Source organism: Emys orbicularis, chromosome 12 (assembly GCF_028017835.1).
Source record: "Emys orbicularis isolate rEmyOrb1 chromosome 12, rEmyOrb1.hap1, whole genome shotgun sequence".
Lineage (NCBI taxonomy): Eukaryota > Metazoa > Chordata > Testudines > Emydidae > Emys > Emys orbicularis.
The window spans coordinates 10,873,098-10,893,927 of record NC_088694.1 but is presented as its reverse complement, the minus strand read 5'-3'; the positions used below and the strand labels follow the sequence as shown (position 1 = coordinate 10,893,927).

General features: G+C 38.3%; 1 protein-coding gene across 4 annotated transcripts in view; it reads left to right on the top strand.

Annotated features, from left to right (window-relative positions):
* The window catches only part of GNAS (GNAS complex locus), a 146,230-nt gene extending 126,199 nt beyond the window's left edge, over positions 1-20,031 (top strand). For all 4 annotated transcript variants that reach the window (XM_065414878.1, XM_065414879.1, XM_065414880.1 and 1 more), the window contains 7 exons: positions 3,104-3,158; positions 8,764-8,837; positions 11,066-11,124; positions 13,254-13,374; positions 13,888-14,018; positions 14,891-14,958; positions 16,184-20,031. In XM_065414878.1, the coding sequence (XP_065270950.1) occupies positions 3,104-3,158; positions 8,764-8,837; positions 11,066-11,124; positions 13,254-13,374; positions 13,888-14,018; positions 14,891-14,958; positions 16,184-16,330 (655 nt within the window). In that variant the 3' untranslated portion in view covers positions 16,331-20,031. The remainder of the gene's footprint in view (positions 1-3,103; positions 3,159-8,763; positions 8,838-11,065; positions 11,125-13,253; positions 13,375-13,887; positions 14,019-14,890; positions 14,959-16,183) is intronic.
* The last annotated feature ends 799 nt before the right edge of the window (positions 20,032-20,830 follow it).

Sequence of the window (20,830 nt, the reverse complement as noted above, 5' to 3'; positions counted from 1 at the left end):
TACCTGTCTACCCTAGTTGTGAATGTAGTGAACGCAGACTGGCACTGAAATGTCCTCACCCAAAACTTCACATTTTGGACAGATCATGAAAGGAAGTTCAGAAAGAAAAATAGTGATTATGATAAATTTGTATGTATTTTTAATTACTCATTGATTTCGCATGTTAAAATGAAACCAAGTTGTAAGTGTTTCACTCCCACTGGGTATAATCTCTTTTACTGGATAAATTGCATACTCAAAAAGAAATCAGTCTTGATTTGTAGTAACTGGGTATTCCCCGGGTCTTGTACTGTGAGCTTTTTTGAGCTCTCTTCACTCCCTCCTCCTACCCCCCCCCAAAAAAAACCCCACCCTCACTTTAGTTACAACAGGAGAGATGATAGCTTTTCCACTGCCGTTTTGGCGTTCTTTTTGTCTTATTGCAAATATCACCTTAATTTTGCAGATAGGCAGCCTCAGTCAGTTCAAGGGGTGTCCCTACAAATATGTATCATACATCTATGAATCAGTATGATTTTCTTGTGCGTGTTTTGGGAATTAAGGTCTCCAAAACACTTTTCATGAAGTGGAATATGCACAGAAAGGAGAGCTCTGTATTTAACACTTACATTGCTCTCTTCCTCCAAAAATGCTGCTGGAAGGATGATTGTAGGTTTTTTGGTAACTGTCACACAATTACATGCTTTCCTCTAAAGTAGTATTGTTTTGAATATCAAACTTTATTGAATGTTGGAACTTGTTTTGGGGGAAGAAGAAATGTTTATTACATTCAAACTTATTTTACCTGGCATGGATGTAGCCGTTGGAATTCATCTCCCGTACATTACTGCTTCTCCTATGTGGCTGGTGTTTTTCAAGGAAATCATAGGTCTAAAAATAGTCTGCATAAACAACAGTAAGAGGTTTGTACTTTCAGTTCCAGGTTTTAGAAATCTCTCGTTGTTTTCTAATTGTCAGAGTTTCCCAAACCCATTGCGTTCTTATGAAAGTAAAAAAGAGTTTGTGGAAGCCTACTATAAAATGTTACACTTAGGTGTATATTGTGTGGAAAGACTGGGATGTTTCAAAGTCGCATAGGTGATTAATATAACAGCGTTCATAACATAGCAAGAATTCCTGCATCAAATATCCTCCTGCTTTGAAATATACATTGTCACCACATGTTCCTGAGACTGCAGTTTTAAAAGCAGAATGCCTTTATTACCTGTTGAACCATTTGACTAGTCTGAATCCATAGACAGTCTTACCCTGAACACCCTGATTTTTCATTTTTTTGAAATGCTGTTTGTTTTTTACTTTAAACATCACATATTATTTGTTTAATAGCCTGGAAGATTTGAGGACAAATCCAGTATGAGCAGTGGCAATACAAGTTTCCCTCTACTGCTCTGTTTTCTTGCCTCTAGCTCTACCTCCGTCTTCAGCTGTATCTCTGCGAAAATATTGTCAATAGGAGCTGATTTTTAGGTGTAAATTTTTTTTAATAATGCTACCACTGCTTCTTAAGATATAGCCCAGTGTTTTTAAACTTGCAAATCTGGAAATGTATAAAAGTCTGATATGGGTAAGTAGTGACCTAAATTCATTGCTGGTGATTCTTCACTGGCCTGTGGAAGCAATTGATCATTTTAGTCCATTTCCCAGTGTAGAATGTCTACTTCACAAAGCCAGTGTTAGAGTTGGTGCTAATTGGCCCTATTTGTAGTCTTAGCAGAGTGACCAATGATTAAATATGCATGGAGACTGAGATGCTTTCTTGACCCTAGAGAAGGTCAACCAGGTGAAGGTTGAAATGCATTGTTCAAAGAGTGTAGGAACGGGAGGGGAAAACTTGTATTTTGACTGCTTGTGCTATTCCTGTTCTATGGACAGAGGAATTCGGTCAGAAGGAATTTCAGTGTGGCATCTTTCAAAAACACGGTGCTTCTAGATTGTAGTAAATTACCAAAAAAACTAACTGCAGCGGTATTTTCAGGCCTCTTGGTAATATTAATATGGAGGCTGTCTAAGTGCTGTGTCGCTTGGATACCTACGTGGTATGACATGTGTGATATGGAGAAGTTTGTAGCATAAAATCTGGATGTTGCTGTAGGCACAGATATTGAGTATCTATGAAGGGAGAGCTGAGAGGGAAGAATTTTCATATAGTTGAGCTGCATTGGTGTCAATATACACTAGAGCCTGTTCTCTGCATCCGTTGTTTATCTCTGTGCTAGTGGGGGTATAAAGCATATATATTAAGGCATTTTCTTGATAAATGTGTGAGCATTTTGCAACTGCTGTGAAACAAGTAATTAATAAAGCAGCATCCTGGGATTTTTGCTTCCAGTTAAAATGAAAGGAAATCAGGAGGGAATGATTACCTCTAAAGGCATTTTAAAGACCACGTTAGCCTTGCTATCTTCTTCAGTTGTATTAATCAATTTGAGAAATACAAATCTCGTTACGGCTAATTAATCTGCCATTGCCTACTCTGGTAAGTAAACTAAAAGAACTTCTGCAAACAATCAAAGGACAGATCAGTCCTACCTTACTCTTAACTTAATTAGCAACATAATTGGTGCAGGGATTTCACCCATTCTTTTGAAATAAAGTAGTAAAGTTTGATTTAAAAACAGTGTTCGTGTCTTACTTTTGTAATAACTAAATGCAATGAAAGAAATATTTTGCCTAATGTTCTAATGTTGGGGATAGCAGAGAATGATAGCACAAGTTATATTAATGTTTAGATATTGATATTTGTCCACACGGTTTGAAAAAATAAAACTACATGTGTGTTTCTTAACAATGAAACTGTTTTAGTGAAAATTGTAATGAGATTATCAGAACAGTTGATTAAATTTGTGTTCCTGGCCCTCTGCTGGATAGTGGTAGCCAATGCAATTCTTTTTATATTGCTGTTGCAGACATAGTGCCATACGTAAATAATTTACATCACTTCAGCATTTTGTAAATATGAAATGTAAGACACCGGGGAGGAGGGACCCAAACGCCTGATAGTCTATCTTTTAGGTGAAGCCTACTCAAAAGTTGTAATTAAACTTTAGATACAGATCACAAATTTATTTGACAATGAAAAATGACATTTTAATTTTTCTTCCAGTTTTCTAGACAAGATTGACATAGTCAAACAAAATGAATATACACCATCTGACCAGGTGAGTAAAATTGTATTAAGAACTTCTATAACACAACCACTATTTCCCATTGCCAAGGATAACTAAGCTTTGAATTTCACAATATATATTTTAGCTTCCTTTTGTCGAATTGGCAGCTGCAGTCTCCATTGTAGATGCCAACCTCTGTTGTATGATGTTTAACATTGCAATGAAAATAAAGTTTACATTTATAAGCTTTGATCTCAGCTCAAGTGTATCAGGAGCAAGGAACTATGACGAGAAAAACTGCCCAGGTTAAAGTAAAGGTCAAACTTCTGCAGTAGTAAAAGCCATCCCTTATAACCATTGGAATTAGAGCTTCATAAAGTCAGCCCCCCCAGCTGAATAACTGCCATAGATATTCCTTCTTAACTTAAATTTGGTTTACGCTTTCTCAGTCCACCTGGCTACCACTGCAAATTAGCTCTCTACATAATGCAGGGGCCACATTGCTGACAATTAAAGATAGCTTTCCAGCCCTTTTCATACATGTTACCTGTAAAATCAGAGGACTGCCTTTTGTTAAACCGAATGGCAGAATAGCCTACCAGTCAATAGTTTATCCGTTTAAAACAGCATTCTCAGCAGGACGGTATTGTTGTAGTGAAAATGTAGTCTGACCCAGTGTTTTGTAATTAAAGGCAAATGTCAGTAGCACTGGCAAAACTTCCTTTGCAAATGACACCCATTTTCTGGCTTGGATCAGTGCATCCAGAGCTAGCAGAAGCTAAACTCCAGGCATGTTCTGCCCAATCAAAGTGAAGTTTTTATAATATGCCCACTTGCATGCAGAATCACTTCATTATTTACCAAAAAAAAAGTGTGCTTAAAGTACAGCTAGCACGTCAGTTTCTAAGATTTAAATTAACATTATGGTAGAGTATGCAAATGTAAAACTAATTGGGCTAGGGAAACCTAATTATAACAAACTATGGACCAGTTACTACTCTATAATGCATAGGATCCTGGATGAAGCCAGGTAGTCAGCAGTTGTCAGTTTTTTGGTACATAGCTGAACTGTACTTTAACTATATAAGCAAAATGTGTGGCAGTCCTTGATTTTATTCATTAACATGCTGTTCAACAACAACATCCGTTTTAAAACACTCAAGTCCATAACCAAGCCTTGATCCTGCAATTGGATCCGCACAAGTGAGCTCTTGTGCCCCTGTCCACAGGTCAAACAACTTAATGAATGTTAAAGGTCAGGCTGCTATGGATAGATTAGAATCAACACCCTCCCCTTCAAAATGAATCCCATTCCAGTGGCCAGAGGTCTGTAGTAGGACATGTTTTGTTAGGGTTTGGTAGAGCTTTCTATTACGGTGGCTTCCCTAACAGTACTTGATGCTTCTAAACATTTCCCTACATCAAAATAGCCTTTGATTATTTCTTTAGAATCTGTTGCAATCCCTTTAACTCATATTGAACAAAATAAGGTTCTTTATGTGAACTGGCCAACTCATCATAAATTAAGGACACAATCCTGTGACTGGATCCATGAAGGCAGACTTCCTGTACCTGTGTAGAGCTCCAGTGGACTCCACATGGGCCATAGGGGTCTGCCATTGTAGATCTTAAGGCAGTATCAGGGTTCAAGAAGTAAAAAAGTCAGTCTTTAATTACCACAAAAAGAAAAAAGAGCATTCTGACAGATTGCTTCCTCTTTAGGAGAGAACCGCTTCTCAAGTTACCAGATTGAATGGTCATAAAATAAGTGTAGTCATTTCTGATTTGTAAGTTTTCCAATAGTTGATGATGATCTGAAATTTAATTAATGCTCAGTTTATCTAACCCCTGTTTTCAGAAAGGCTTAGAAGTGCAGACCAACTTTTACCCACTTACAACTCTGATTTTCTTTGTCCCTTCTAAAATCACCCTTTCATCTAATTTCCTCTAGTAGTCTACATACAGTCCCTTCATGGTTCTAATAGTCTCTCCAGAGTTACTGGAAAAGAGCTTTGTACATAGGCAGCTTTGTCAGTGTGCTTTATTTTTAAGACAAAGTGGGGATAATATCTTTTATCGGACCAGTTGTGTTTATGAAAAAGACAAGATCTGAAGAGCTCTGTGTAGCTCGAAAGCTTGTCTCTTTTGCCAACAGAAGTTGGTCCAGTAAAAGCTATTACCTCACTCACCTTGTCTCTCTAATATCCTGGGATCAACACAGCTACAACAACAACATTTTATTTTTGTCAGTGTAGGGATTGTAGCTTTTGTTTTGTTTGCAAATAATTTGAGCTTTCGTTTGAGGACCAAACGACCAATCCTAAAACACAATGCACATGCACTTGACTTTGTGCATGACTAGTCCCATAAAGCGTGCACGTGAGTTTCTGCAGAAAAGTAGCCAAAAATGTTAGGCCATGTCTGCACTGCACTTTCGTTGTTAAAACTTTTGTCGCTCAGGGGAGTGAAAAAACATCCGCTGAAGGACAAAAGTTTTAACAACAAAAAGTGCCAGTGTGGACAGCGCTTCGTCGGTGGGAGATGCTCTCCCGCTAACAAAGCTACTGCCCCTCATTAGAGGTGGTTTTATTTAGTCACCGGGAGAACTCTCTCCTGGCGACAAAGAGCGGCTACACACTGCGCACATTACAATGACGCAGCTGCAGTGTTAATTTTCCCAGGACTGTTTCAAGCAACTGTGATGAGGAGAGACTAATTTGTATCTTTTGCTCTTGAGATTACTTGCGGGTGAATTTACTCATTTATCCTCCTAAAAGCTGAGTTTCTTAAAAACTATTTCTTTTTTTTTTTTTTTTAATTGGGATCAATTATTTGTATTAAAAATAAACACAGATTACCTGAAAAGCTTCTTTTTGAATTGCAAAGAGATTAGCCTGCAAATATTAAATCATAAATTTAATGTTTCAATTTTATATTGGAGGCCAGTGATGGCAGGAGCTTTGTGTGTAATTATTAATTATGTGCTTGTTTGGGACCATTGACTTTGGTGGAACTTCATACATGTGCAGGAGAATGCCCATGTGGACTAGTGCTTGTCTTCAGACATTTTGAAGATGGCCACTTGTGTTTTTAAACTTGCACAGATTCTAGATCCTGTCAGCTTCTAGTTTTTTCATATTTAACTTTTTAATTATCAGAGAATTTTATTTAAAAATTATCATTCCTAACAAATGGATCTAGTTAGAATATACGCATGTTGAAATAGTCTAATATAAGTGTTCAAGAAAACTAGCAAGTTTGCAACAATTTGCTGTTAAATAAGTGTCTGTAAAATGCAGCCATTTTGTTTAACGATTTAACAGTATTATCTAACCTTTGGATTTCGTATAGTGGTGTGACTCTTTAAGCTTAAACAGTGACTAACTTATGATTGTTTTAATATAATATCAGTGCAATAAGGGAGTGGCTTTTAATGCACTCATAAATTCTTTAATATTCTACGCCATTCTTGTGGTCTTATCTGTATGGTCCAATGTAAGATCCATTTGTAACAGTGCCCAGTACAGTCCCAGTAATACCAAGATTAGTAACCATGGTAGTTTAAGTCCTGGATTTCAAAAATCTTCAGTCAGATTCAAAATTATGTCTCCTGATAGAACATGAACTTTCAAGATTTAATTTATTTGAAGCCTATCTATATTTATTTGCTTCTATGTTAATTATCCTTTAGGCCGGTGGTTCTCAAACTTTTTTTTTCACAGACCACTTGAAAATTGCTCAGGGTCTTGGCGGACCACTTAATGATCTTTCCAAATGTTGTTTGTACTGTTAGCTAACTATTGTAAAGCGCTTTGGATAAAAATGCGATATAAAAAACCCTAAATAATAATTAACATGTTTTTGTTCTACAAATAAAAGCACACAACTCCTATTTTAATATCAGTAGTCTCTCCCCTGCTCTGGAAGCCCATGTGCACACTTTAGAAGGAACTAACCGTGGACCACCTGAATGGAGTGGTCTGCAGACCACAGTTTGAGAACCTCTGCTTTAGGCTGTCTACATGCTTCCCAATCCATGCAAAACACCTCTGGTGGCTTTTGCTCTTTATGTACACCAGTATCACAACTTTCCTATTAATGGCTATCTCACTTGTTGGCAGCTCTGGGGATCTGATTGTTTTGTGTGTCTACAGGAAAACCCTAATATGATCACATTTTTAAAAATCTATTTCACATAACATTCCATCATTTGAGTTCCCAGTTCTTACCAATAATAATGTGAGCCCCCATGCCTTTCCCCAGGAGCCAGGTATTGGGAAGAAGGGGAGAAATCTTCCATAAAGTGCCACTTCATTAAGGTTATTGCAGCCCAGTGTCTGGAAGAGCCTCCTAACCCCCCTCTTGCAAGACTGGGATTGGGAGAGAATCCAGGCTGCAGTCTGTTTAGGGCTTGGGAATAGGCCCGGAAGTGTGGGCAAGTTCAGTACCCCCAACCCCTCTGCCAAAAGCATTTCTAGGAAATGTAGTGCCAGGGGATGCTGGGGTGTCTAGGCCTCCCTAGCATGACACACTGGGAAGGGAAGCAGAAAATAAGCACATTTTCTCTGATAACAGGAGAGACAGCGGATGGAGGCAGGAGCTGGAATTGTCTCCCAGTGATTGGGAGAGCTCTGCCCGCTTACATCTCCTTTAACCCTCGAGTCTCTGGGGAGAATCGGGAACCTAGGGAGGAAGAAGCCTTTTGTGTTTGCTTTGAGCCTCAATACTAGACTTGACAGTTTGGTTTTAATCACTGCTCCCCTGGGGCAAGTCTGGGTTCTCTGGAGAAAGAAACCCTATGGGAAGAGCCTTGTTTGATTTAAAAGGAACTCCAGTGGGAGACAGGGGGTAGCCTTTGGGGAATGTCAGCCCGATACATTCCTGAACGTATAAAGCCATAATCATTTTGGTTATTTGGTAGATTGTTGCTCCTTTTTTTAACACAAATGTGATGTTTGGGATGACAATTGCTGTGTGGCATCTGTTGTCCCTAACTGTACTTCACCAAGCTACAGGATAAGCAAATAGCAGAGTGTGCTCAGTTATCTATTTTGAAAAGCTTAACATTTTATTATCCCTATATCAGCATGTTAAGCATCTACTTTTCTCAAAGTGAGCCTGTTCCATGTAGTCTCTCAGTCTATAGGGCATGTTGCTGTCTCGTGTGGGGAAACAGAAATGTAGGTTATTTTGCACTGCTGTGTGACGAAGCCATCCACTATTCACCTGACAATTTTGTTGTCTTATGCTCAGAAGTTTATAGTCTGATTTTTAAAGGTGGAGCTGAGCATTCATTGCCCCTCTGTAAATCAGTGGAAGTTGTGGCTCATCACCTGAACGTCAGACCTTCAGTGGACTCTTATAAGATTTAGTAGATCTGAAGGCCACATCCTCAGAGGTGCTCAGCACCTGCATTTCCCATTTTGGTTCTCAGGATTTGGCACTCGGATCCCGATTGTGCAAATGCTTGTTAAGCATGTGTACAAATTTTTAGGGCGGGGGCCTTCACCCAACTTCACATACCTTTCCTTTCTCTTCAGCACTGAGTACAAGAGCAGCACTCAGCAATTTATTATATTTTCTTTTCAAATTTGGAGGTTTGAAGAATAATCAAATCACTGCTTTGAATAAAATGACTTTTTCTCTTGTTCTCTAGGACCTGCTGAGATGCAGAGTTTTGACATCAGGAATTTTTGAAACCAAGTTTCAGGTGGACAAAGTAAACTTTCAGTAAGTATCCTTCATTATTGCTGAATTTAACACTTAACGGAAAACAAGTATTTTTCAGATACTTCTGTCTAGGAGCTTTACATTTTAAGGTTTAAAAACACCATGGGAATTGGCTGACATCTTTCTGCTTTTGATTTAATACCAAAGAACTGGTGGTTTTTTCGCACACGTTTTGATAAAGCTTTTTGATAACTTGATTCTCCTTTACTCTATCTTTCTATAAGCCTGAAAATAACTTTCCTCCTGATTCTGCTTTTTTCTAAATGGCAAACATCTTTTCTTCTGTTTTAATGCAGCTGACATTAAAAGGGATACTGTTTTGTTTACAACAAATGTATATATAGCACTTTAGCCTTCCAAAATACCTGTTTTGTGCATTTGTATCATCTTCTCTGATTATGCAAAGCCAGGAGAGGAAGCAGAAAGTGCACTTTTGTGAATAATATTAAAATAATGGGGCCATGTCTGGTTATTTTATTTAAGTGCTCAGCAGTAGAGTTAAGAGAAGATATGTACACACACATGTTTAAAAGAAGGTGTATACAAAAACCACTTTATTGGACAAATTCTGCCCTCTTGTAAGGATCTGCAGCTCTCGTTGTTCTCAGTGGAAACTGCATACAATTTGCCCCACAGAGCACAGTTTTTGAAAGTAGTCACTTAGGCCCCAATCTGTACAGGTGGGCCACTGCATCTGAGTGGAGCTCTCCCGACTTCAGTGGCACTTGGTGTAGGCTATGGGGCCTACCTATACATATCTCACTTTTAAGATTGGGACCTAAAATTGTACTCTGGGATCTTGTATTTGCTTCAGTACTAAGAGTATGTATACACTGCAATAAAACGCCCGTGGCTGGCCTGTATCAGTTGACTGGGGCTCATGGGGCTCAGGCTGCGGGGCCATAAAATTGCAGTGTAGATGTTTGGGCTTAAAATGGAGCCCGGGCTCTGGGACCCTGACCCTCACCAGGTTTCAGAGCCTGGACTCCAACCCAAGCCCAAATATCTACACTGCTATTCTTAGCTCCACTCAAGCCCTCGCAAGCCCAAGTCAGCTGACCCAGGCTCTGAGACCGACTGCCACAGGTCTTTTTGTGCTGTGTAGACATACCCACAGATAACACTGTCTGAGCTGTTACCTAGATTCTTTTTCCCGAATCTCTTCATGTTATGACCTAATCTCTAATTTGAACTCTGAAGTTGGTCTGTACTCTGCTTGCCTTTTTAATTCTGTTTTGGTTTCCTATAGTTTTCTTTTCCTCTCCTTCCTGTTGCCTTTCATATTGTCTCTTGGAGAGTGTCTGTCAACCAGTTTTATCTAAATATAAAAGAACAGAGAGAAACTTTTCTTTGAACTGCTTCTGTGCCTCCTTTTCTTCCAGGTCTGTCGTGTTTCATATATAATAAAAGTTTAAAATCAGTGTACTGACAAAGCTGTCCAAAATCTATGTGTGTATCAGAGTAACAGAAGATGCACACTTTCCTCCCTTTTCCAGTTTATAAGGAGCTGGTGCTTAACGGTTGTTTGATGGCCCTGACCCAAAAATGCTGACTCTTAAATATCAATCTGATATTGTTGAACCTAGATCTACAGTATCTGTGTGAGGAAACCTCTCATTGTAGTAGTTTTATTAAATGTCTCTTTGATCAGTGAGGACAAATAAGAACCCTGTGATATGCTTCAGCAATTCTAGCTTTTCTTGTCTTTTTAGTGCTAATGAGGGAATGGGCTTGTCTACATGAAATCTTGGTGGGCGGCAAGCCAGGGTATGAATGTATAGCTCACTAAGTCACTGGGTGATCCTGCTACCACGTATTAAAAGTTCGGTAGTGTGCTGTGACATACTGCTATTTCAAACAGAACTGTAAAACTTTTAGTGCGCAATAGCAGGGTCCATCCACGCGGACAGTTAATGTGCAGTTGTCTTGTTTGCCGTAGATTTACACCCCAGCTTGCCACACTCTAACTTTTCATGTAGACAAGCCCTAAAAGTACTACATTACGTTTTGGGGTGAAAGCCTCTTTGCACTGGCGAATAAGCTGTTACTCCTACCTGCAGATTCTGGCAGTCCTTTGTCTCATTAGGTTCTAAAAAATGGGAGTCCTGGGGTTGTTTACATGCTCAATTCACATACAGCATTTACCCTTACTTTAAATACTGTATGTCAGAGTCAGGAGAGCAGCGGTGTTTTTGTACAGTAAGTGACTAAGAGTTTTTCCTCTTTAGCATGTTTGATGTTGGAGGGCAGCGAGATGAACGCCGAAAATGGATCCAGTGTTTCAATGGTAAGATTTGGAATTGATTTTTTTTTATAAAATTTAAAAAAAAGTTCATTGCAATATTTTAATGTAAATAACAATACGTGAGATTTAACTCCTGTCCTCTTTAGTTGTCTGGAATCATAAGGTGTCTCTTTGAACAGACAGATTGGCTGGAATTTGTATCATCATGTAATCTACTGTAACTGTTTTGAATGTCTTGAGTGAAAATTTAGGTGGGAAGGAAAGGAAGCTGGGTAAATTAAAATAGTTTGTCCAAACTTCCTGCTGCCCCAAACTTCCTGCTATCATTTAATAAGTTCTCCTTTTTGTGATTTGCCCACGACATGACAGTTCATTTCCAAACTGTCTGTTCTGTCTTAACAAGTGAAGGGCTACATGTAGCATAAATACGGGTGATCAAATTAAAATGCCACATTATTGTGTGTAAGAGAAGCTATGTTGCTGACCTAGTAGGTGCCACTCTTCCAAGTTAATAGTGAACCATTGCCGCAGTCAGGTGCTAGGGAGCCCTTTGGAGGTTCTATCTTTTGGATAAGTTGTAAAATTGAGGTCGGGAGTGGCACTGCTCATAAAGTTTTCCACTGAGTTTTGAAATTGTTGCACCTTAGGCACCCATGTATTTCTGTAGGACAGCTTTTAAAATAATCGTATAGAATGTGTTACGCCTGTCTAAATTGACCAGGAAAACTCTAACCCCCTTGCTGGGAAAAACTGTTGGTAAGCTCCTGCCTCTAGAATGCTAACATAGCAAAATGGCACTTAAAAGTCCTATGCACTTTTCACAAGAGCTGGACTGTTAACACTTTTTTTGTGTCCTGGCCAAAATTCATTTTGAGTAATCTAGTCTTTCATAAACTCCCCCAGTAATTTCAATTGTCCATAGTCCTCTTTGTGTCCTGAACCTAATGTGTGTGAGTTTTGTACAGCTGCTGCATTCCACCCCAGAGGTGTCTGTACATCAGTTGTGTGTGAAGCATTTCTTTTGTGCACATAATTTTGTAAAGCTAGATCTAGTTAAAAAAATTAAGTCTGAAAATTTTTGATGGGCAAAATGTAATTTCACACAATTCCTCTCCCCCTTTTTTAGACCAGTTCTAATGAGCTCATAGAAGAGGGAAGATGCTAAATAGAGAGAACATAGTTTACTTGCTTTTTATTCAGCTACAGTTGCTGCCATAATTTCATCTGAGCAATGGGATATGCATGGGACTGCTGTGCAATATTTCCTTTTGCCCTACTAATAAAAGATCCGTTCAGTTTTCACCTCTGCTCCTTCCTCTTCCTGTTGCCTTACGATCTGCTTCATCTCTCCTGCTGTTGATGTCTGAGGCAGATGAGCTTGGAAGTCAGTATGAGGGGTCTGGAGCAGCACAGCCACATAGAATCATAGAATCTCAGATTCTATGATTCTATGAATGTCTCCCTGGAAAGAGGCAGTGTCCCTCTGAGAGGTATAGTATGCAGTGGGAGGGATTAAGACTGCAACCATGAATTCACAGTGAATCTTTTGTTTCATCCCTCTCTTTTCTTTCCTTACCTTTTCTTCAGTCATCTTTCCTCTCATCTCTCCAAGGAATATCATTTTAGAAAAAGGTTTTGGGAAGGGGCCATACTAATGTGATTTCAGTGGTTGTGCTTTTTATTGCCATGGAAGCAAAAGTGCAGTTGCTCTGGAGTTCTCCCCAAAGGCATCTTTGCTTTCTCTTCTCCCTGTGGCTCCCTAGAGTTGATTTTTAGCTTTTTAGTTCCCTCTTTTTTTTTTTTTTCATTCTTCTTTTCCTTTTAAAACTCACTTCCTTTTTCTCTGTACCTCACTTCATCTTTCTCAATCTTTTCTCCAGTCTCTGATCCTTCTTTCCTCTTTTTCTATAGTTTCTTTCTATTCTTTTCACTCCCCTTCACTATCCTGCATCCCTTTCAGTCCTCTGACTTCCCACTTGCCTCTGTTATGCTTTCTTCCCTACTGCCCCCTCTTTCTTATTTCTTACACCTAGAAAGCAGGAGGCAATAGTTTTAGGCCAGCCCCTCGCCACCTTAGTGAAGCTGGAAGCTTTACAGTTTCATAGAACTCTGGGGTTCTTGAAGATTTTATCGGGATCTTGATGTTAACTACTGGGTGTTTCTTGATTTAGATGTGACTGCTATCATATTTGTGGTGGCCAGCAGTAGCTACAACATGGTTATACGAGAGGACAATCAGACCAATCGGCTTCAAGAAGCACTAAACCTCTTCAAGAGTATCTGGAACAACAGGTCCATGAATTGAAGTTTCATCATTAATTTCACATGCATTAGTAACACTGTGTTATATTGATAAAGTTAATCTTTGGTATAAAGTGTACCATTTCTATTTCTGACATGGCCCAGTCAATCATTATCTTTGATCGCCACTGTAAACCTGCTATATGGAATACTAACACACAGTTAAAATCTAATGGAAAAAAAATACACAATATTGGGAAAATGGTAGTCATAATAGTGGAAAAAAATAAAATAAGCTTAAGAGAAACTGTGATAGTATAGAATATGAATATATTCTCTAAAGCAGTGGTTTTCAACCTTTTTTCATTTGCAGATCCCTAAAATATTTCAAATAGAGGTGCGAACCCCTTTGGAAATCTTAGACATAGTCTGTGGACCCTCAGAGGTCTGTGGACCACAGGTTGAAAACCACTTCTCTAAAGTGTGTAGTGCATTATGTTTTTTGTTATTGATGTTTAAGCTCAGCCATACGTTCTAACAATATTTGGCTTCAATTTTCTTTAGGTGGCTACGGACCATTTCAGTAATTCTTTTCCTGAATAAACAGGATTTGCTAGCAGAGAAAGTTTTGGCAGGGAAATCTAAAATTGAAGACTACTTTCCAGAATTTGCTCGCTACACTACACCAGAGGATGGTAAGAACATTGTTCTCATCTTTTTAATAAACCTGTATCATCAAAGTACCACTTCCTTGGGCTATAGTATATGTTAATTGTGTATGTAACATTTATTGGAAGTTTCAGATAAACTTTAAAACAAGCAAATTTCCAAAGCTGAAAGAATGTTCAGTATCTTTCAGACAAATTGTAATTTAAATGTTTCTTCAGTCCCATTAGAGGACATCATCTGTTGGACATACACATAGGCATCTCAACATGCTATCATTTTATTACACACTTTGTTGCTGGACTCCACTGCAGTCTCAGTGCAGTGGTGGGGTGCAGGAGTGTCCCTTGAGGTGCAAGTTTCCATGGGAACACCCTTTCTGTGTGTGACAGCACTTTTTAATGATCCTTTTTTTTCTTTTCTTTTAAAAGCGACTCTCTAAGGAAGTTTCCATCTCATATTATGCGGTTACTTATAAAATAAATATACTTGTTACAGATTAATTCACTTTAATGACCATCAGCGTTCCTTTATCTGCAACCAGAGTAGTACAACTCAACCCAGTCAATGGCATTAGGGGTCATATGGTGTTGCAGGTTACCTGTAAGTTCCTTACAAAAGCTTGTATTTGCACTAATATTTCCTTAAATTCTGACACGTTCCTGACATTATGGATACCATCATATTTTGTTGCTTTCCTGGAGTCTTATTGTTTTAGATACCATATTAGAGACTAGAACTATAATATTTTATGTTAAGAACATTGTTTAAATTGCAATTGAGCAGAAAACAAAGACTAGTTCATTAAGTTGATGGTCAGTGGGTAAGTTATGATTTTCAGAATCATTACTATGAAACTCCTACTTTAACAAATGCCTATTGTATTATTATTATTAACCAGCAACACCAGAGCCTGGTGAGGATCCCAGAGTTACAAGGGCCAAGTATTTTATTAGAGATGAGTTTCTTGTAAGTATTTTCTTTTTTCTATGTATATTTTTCTATCATAAGCTTAACTGTGTTTTAATATTGCAGAACTGTTTGCCTATTCTTACAGTGGCTTATATTTAACCTGCGTGCTATGTAATACACCCAACTAGAGGTTTAAAAGGTGTTGGATCTTTTTTAGCTACTTTTCGTTTGTTTCACAAGATACACAGTTAAATGATTAGAATAATTGTTGAGAATCCATAATTCTCAAATGGGAGATAATGGGTGAATCCCTAACCCCACTGACATCCAGTAGCAAAACTCACATTGACTTCAGTGGGAGCCAAGATTTCATCCACTACGTCACTTCTAAAGGAAGTTGTGGTTCAAATCAGTCTATTATCTGCTGAATATTAATATTTCCTTGTATCGTTCCCATCATCTCATTAGCTAGCTGATTAGTTTTAGTAACAATTGTTTAAGTATTTGTACAATAAGTACCTGAATTAGGTGTCATTATTATTAGGGATACTGAGCATCGCAATAAAAATTGGGACTCATCTACACCAGAACCAAAAAAATACCGAGAGACTGTGTGTAGTTTGTAAAGAGGAGCTGAAGATTGACACACAGGCAAAATTCAGTGCTCTGGAGGGGGAAGTTCACTATGGGAGTTGTGTGGGCCAATTCCCTCCCCCACCTGCACATAGATTTCCCCATTAATGTGAATCAGTGAAGTTATCTTATCTCTGTAGTTACATTTCAGTTCCCAAATACTCAATTTTTCCACATGCAACCCTGTTCCCCTCAAGTTAAATCCTTGGGGTAAAAACCTGATCCCACTGAAGTCAATGGAAGTTTTGTCACTGACTTCAGTGGGGTCCAGATTTCACCTTAGAACAGCAGCTCTCAAAGTGAGTTGCGACCCGTTTTAATGGGGTTGCTAGGGCTGACTTAGACTAGCTGCAGTCCGGGGCCGAAGCCTGGGCAGTGGAGCTCAGGTTACGGACCCCCTGCCTGGGACTGAAGCCTTGGGCTTCAGCTTTGGCCCCCACCACCCAGGGGCTAGGGCAGGCTCAGGCTTCAGTCCCCCCTTCTGTAGTTGTGTAGTAACTTTTGTTGTCAGAAGCGAGTCGTGGCACAATGAAGTTTGAGAACCCCTGTCTTAGAACTTACATAATATCCTCACCAACATTCAGCTGAGAGCATAATTTTTCCAGACAATTTTATTTTGACACACAATTTCTCTGTACTATTCCTACAGAGAATCAGCACAGCAAGTGGAGATGGAAGACATTACTGCTATCCTCACTTCACCTGTGCAGTGGATACAGAAAACATCCGGAGGGTTTTCAATGACTGTCGGGACATTATTCAACGGATGCACCTTCGCCAATATGAGTTGTTGTGATGGAGAGCACTTTTTTCTGTGTTTTGGACTCCTTATTCCTTATTAAAAAAAAAAAAAAAAGAAAAACAAAAAAGAAACAAAAAAAACCCTTGCCCACATAGGGTGGAAGAGAACTGTTGCAGTCTCCCTCTGATTTGCACCCCTCAACTTTTTCTCCTTGCTGGACAATAGCAGCACTTCTAAGCTTGCTTGTGTCCCCCTCAGACAGTTTGAAATGGCACCTAAAACTTAAAGGCCATTTTCATGGGGGGTTCCCTAACACTGTTGTTAACAAAATAAATAAATAAATTAATTAAAGGCCCTGAATGTGGAGCACCTGAAAGGATTGGGGATAAAATTAAAAAAGTAAACAAACAAAAAAAATGGGGAGAGAAAACCTTAGGTAATTTAGCACTGTTGTGGGCATAATCGTATAACCCATGATCTCAACTTTGTATCCATTCACTGCATCAGACAAAAGAAGGTGCCAAGTCACAGACCAAGTTTGAAGACAGACACTTGAGTTTGGTTCTCTGACTGTAATGTGGCTTTGAACGGAAATACTGACAATTCTACAACAGACCTAGACAGTGCAAAAACTAACCGCTACCTTTCAGAAGGGTATTTTTAAATCCAGTCTTGGTGGTCTTAAGATGACCATGGACGTTATGAATTGAACTGCGTATGGCCTGTGATTGCAGAAAGAGTTAACCACACACTGTTTTCCGTTTGTCCACTGATGATCCTGTCTGCTATAAAAATCATTATCTGGACTTTAGTCCTCACGGTCTTTCCCTTCTTTTTCTTCTCCCCGCCCTCATTTTTTTTATTTTACTGCTGGATTATTATTCTTGTACAGACTGTAAAATGTATTATTTTGTACAACTTTATTGAAAAAATAACTTGTAGAAGATCTTTGTGCCTTGATTATGGCTGTACCTGTACAATGAGCTAAGATGTAAGTATGTTTGATTGCGCTGTACAGCTTTGTCAACCCTATCTGCAGCATTAGCTCAAGGTAGGGAAAATTTATCTGTAGTTTAGTTTTTCTGGTTTATAAAAGAAGGAAAAATACTGTTTAGTAAAAAACAAAAAAACAAAAAAAAAAAAGTACAAATTGTGCAAACTTAACCACTTTAAAAGTGAGGTCTTCAACAAGTGACCAGATGTTGCAGCATCATGCTTTTTAATTTTTAGCTTTAATTCATTTAAATCTCTATCCAAATGCAAAACATGGCTTGTTTCTACATAAACCAAATTTTGCTACAAATTATAAATGTTAGTCTTTGGTCATTCATAGTCCTTTTCGCAAAAGTCAAAAACAGAACAAAACCAAACACATAGGCATCATGCAGGTCTGGTGACCATCTGTAGACTGGGCCAAATACCCCACCAAACTCCGCTATCCTGCGTGGGCATAATACTACAAGAATGATAAGGTGTACACCGCCCTTGGATTTGGCCACTGAATTCCAGTTTCAAATGACATTTTTATCTCTCTTTTAATAAAGAGATATCTTAGAACCTTTTTATTTTATATTAACTATATAAGTAGCTTAAAGTGAAGATGTGTGGATTTTTTCTTAAACTTGAATAATTTATGCAAATTATATGCTTAGAACAACATGTGGTACAGTAAAAAGAAAAAAGAGCAAAAATCACTGTAGCAATAAGAGAGCATGTAATTTTAGTAACTACTACACTGCTTTATATTTTATACCTAGGTGTTTTATGTCTCTGTGAGTGTATTACTTTTTCATGTGTCTAAACCTACGTGTACAATTTGTACAAAGTCAGAAATTACAGCTGTAATAACACATCTAGAACAGTGTTAGCATATATTACTCAAACGCCCTTCTCCACTCCCTCCCTCCCACCTACTCCCCCAAACCAATCTGGATCTTAATGCAGTGAATTTTTTAAAAATTACCTCTTTGCCTTTCACACTAGCTTTTTTTCACAAGACGTTAACTTCTTTTTGGGAAGAGGTCCAGTTTAAGTTAATGCTAGGGTGTGGTCAGCAATGTCTGTGTGGCTAGATTTGCTACAGGTACCGGATGCCTTTTTAATGTTACGAACTGTAATCATGCAGAATTGAGAATTTTTTGTTATTGTTGCTTTTGTGGTTTCCTTTAATGAGGAAATTAACCCCCTAGTTCATTTTCACACATGTAGAAAGCAAGGACTTAGTGTTGGTAATATCTCATTCCCCATTTGGTTCAAAATGACTAGTGATCTTTCAGAAGACACTAAATTGTCTTGAAACTTTGGCTGCAGTTGCTAATGAGATTTGAAAAACCTGTCTGTCCAGTTCACAATTTGGAAAGCTGCCATCTGAACCTTGTGAATCGGTAGAAGCGCCTGACCCCAAATAGCCCTCACATTCTTAGATTGGAATCACTACCTGTAGGTTAAGGGTCGGGGTTTCAATAGGTAAAAGTGGGACGAAAAAGAAAAGGAAATAAAACATGAGCCTTAATTTTTGTTACAGGAGCCAAAACCTTTAAGTTTAGTGCCAACCCTTATCTTTTTAAGCATGGAGGGAGCTGGTGGAAGCACCAAATTTATATACGGGGAGGGAGGGATCTAATGGTAAGGAATGTAATCTCTGATCTGAGAAAAAGAAAGCACCTCCTCTTAAAAATACAAAAACTATGTCAAACTCCTTCCTCTGACAATGACAAGGATACACAAGCATATGTAACAAAGAAGAAATATATAAGACAATACCATTTTAAGAAACTTTCCTATAGAGCTTTATATGAATGGAAATGTTTAGGAGATGCTTTTTTTTTGAGAGAGAGAGAGAGAGAAGGCAATGTATTGAAAAGTCAGGTTGCACATGTATGGAGTGTGTGTGTGTCTTAATGTCTCAGTATTGCCTTTGTTAGTTTCTTCAGTAGTCCATGCAGTTTGGTGGCCTGGTAAACGCAAGTCTTATTTTTAACAGCTTTTCTTTTTTGTTTTGTTTTTATTTTTAATACAAAACCATAAAGCTTTAATGCTTGCTATTTAATTAGTAACTGTGTTTTCTTCTGTCTCTAATTTAGTAGCCATCATTTGAAGTTATTTGAACCATTCCAACTTAATGCTTGCTTATATTTTCCTACTTTTATTATTTTCCCTCCCCGTCCCTCATTTATTTATTTTAACTTCTTGTTTTCATAATTGAGGACTTTCACCTTTTGTCTCATTCACCTGTTTGGGAATTTCTGACCCTTACATCCAAGACTTTACTCGTTCTACTCAGTATTCATTGATGCTGAAGTGTAAGATACCTGCAAATGTAAACACTACCACTTCTATTAATAAAAACAAATCCAGTGTTTTAGGGGCACATTTGCATCACTATAGTTAAGGTTGTGTCAGTATTTCCATTAGAAACCCATAGGGGGAGTCTATACCTTGGCACCAAATTGCCCCAGGCTAAATCTTGCCATACAAGGCTTCTGCTCAAGCATGATTTGGAGGGTTGGTTTTTAAACAATTTCCAACATAAACTTTTGGTTCTGTTTTAAATTATACAACTGTTTCGTTGGACAGGGGTTGATTTAAAAAAAAGATTGGTTCAAGATATTTTTGGCACTTGTATAACTCAAAAACGGTTTTGATTTAAAACATAACCTTTGGCAAGTCAGTAATCTACCATATGATCTGATCACTTTGGGTATTTTGTAAAAATGATGATAATAAATTGTAGCAGTGTCGTGGTTTCAAAATCAGCTACTGTGCATGTGCAGTAACTTATTTCAACCCAAGAATTTTTAACAGTGTGGACTTAGTGTACATGTGCACCAGCCAGTGTGATACAGTCAATAGCCATGTCTCCAGAGGTGCTTTCTATGGTCTGTTAAGGGAAATAATGTATTAACTGTGGAGGATTTACCCTACAAACCCAGATAGCTCAGACAGCATCAACAATGACCTTTTAAAATAGAGAGTGACATCTTGGCCTGATAGAAGTCAATGGGAGTCTTTTTCTTACCACTCACTTCATTGGGCCAGGATTTCCCCCAAAATGTGTGAATGGGGACTACCATGAGGAACGGGAGCTAATTCCTGTTGTCTCATACTGCACACTTTCAGAATTGGTACATGCAGCAGAATATTTTTTAACCAATAAATCTATGCATAGATTTATCATTTGTTTATAGGCGTTTTTGTGGTGCTCATCACGGTAGTATCTGTGCACCTTATAACCATGAACATTCCTGTGAAGTGGGATGTTTGTATTAAATCCTCATTTTACGAATGGGGAAATGAGGTACAGAGAAATGAAATGATTTACCTAAACCACACAGGAAGCTGGTTGCAAATTTGGGGCTAGAACCCAGGTCATCTGAGTCCCAGTCCAGTGCCTTAACAATGAAACCATTGGTTATTGGTGCTGTATAAATGCTGAAGGTAGATAAAATAATTATGAGCTATCAAATAATACAATTTACATTGGAGGAGAAACCCCCCTCTATGCTTTTTCGTACAATACATGTGTTTATCCATGTTGGCAGTCTTAGCACTGAA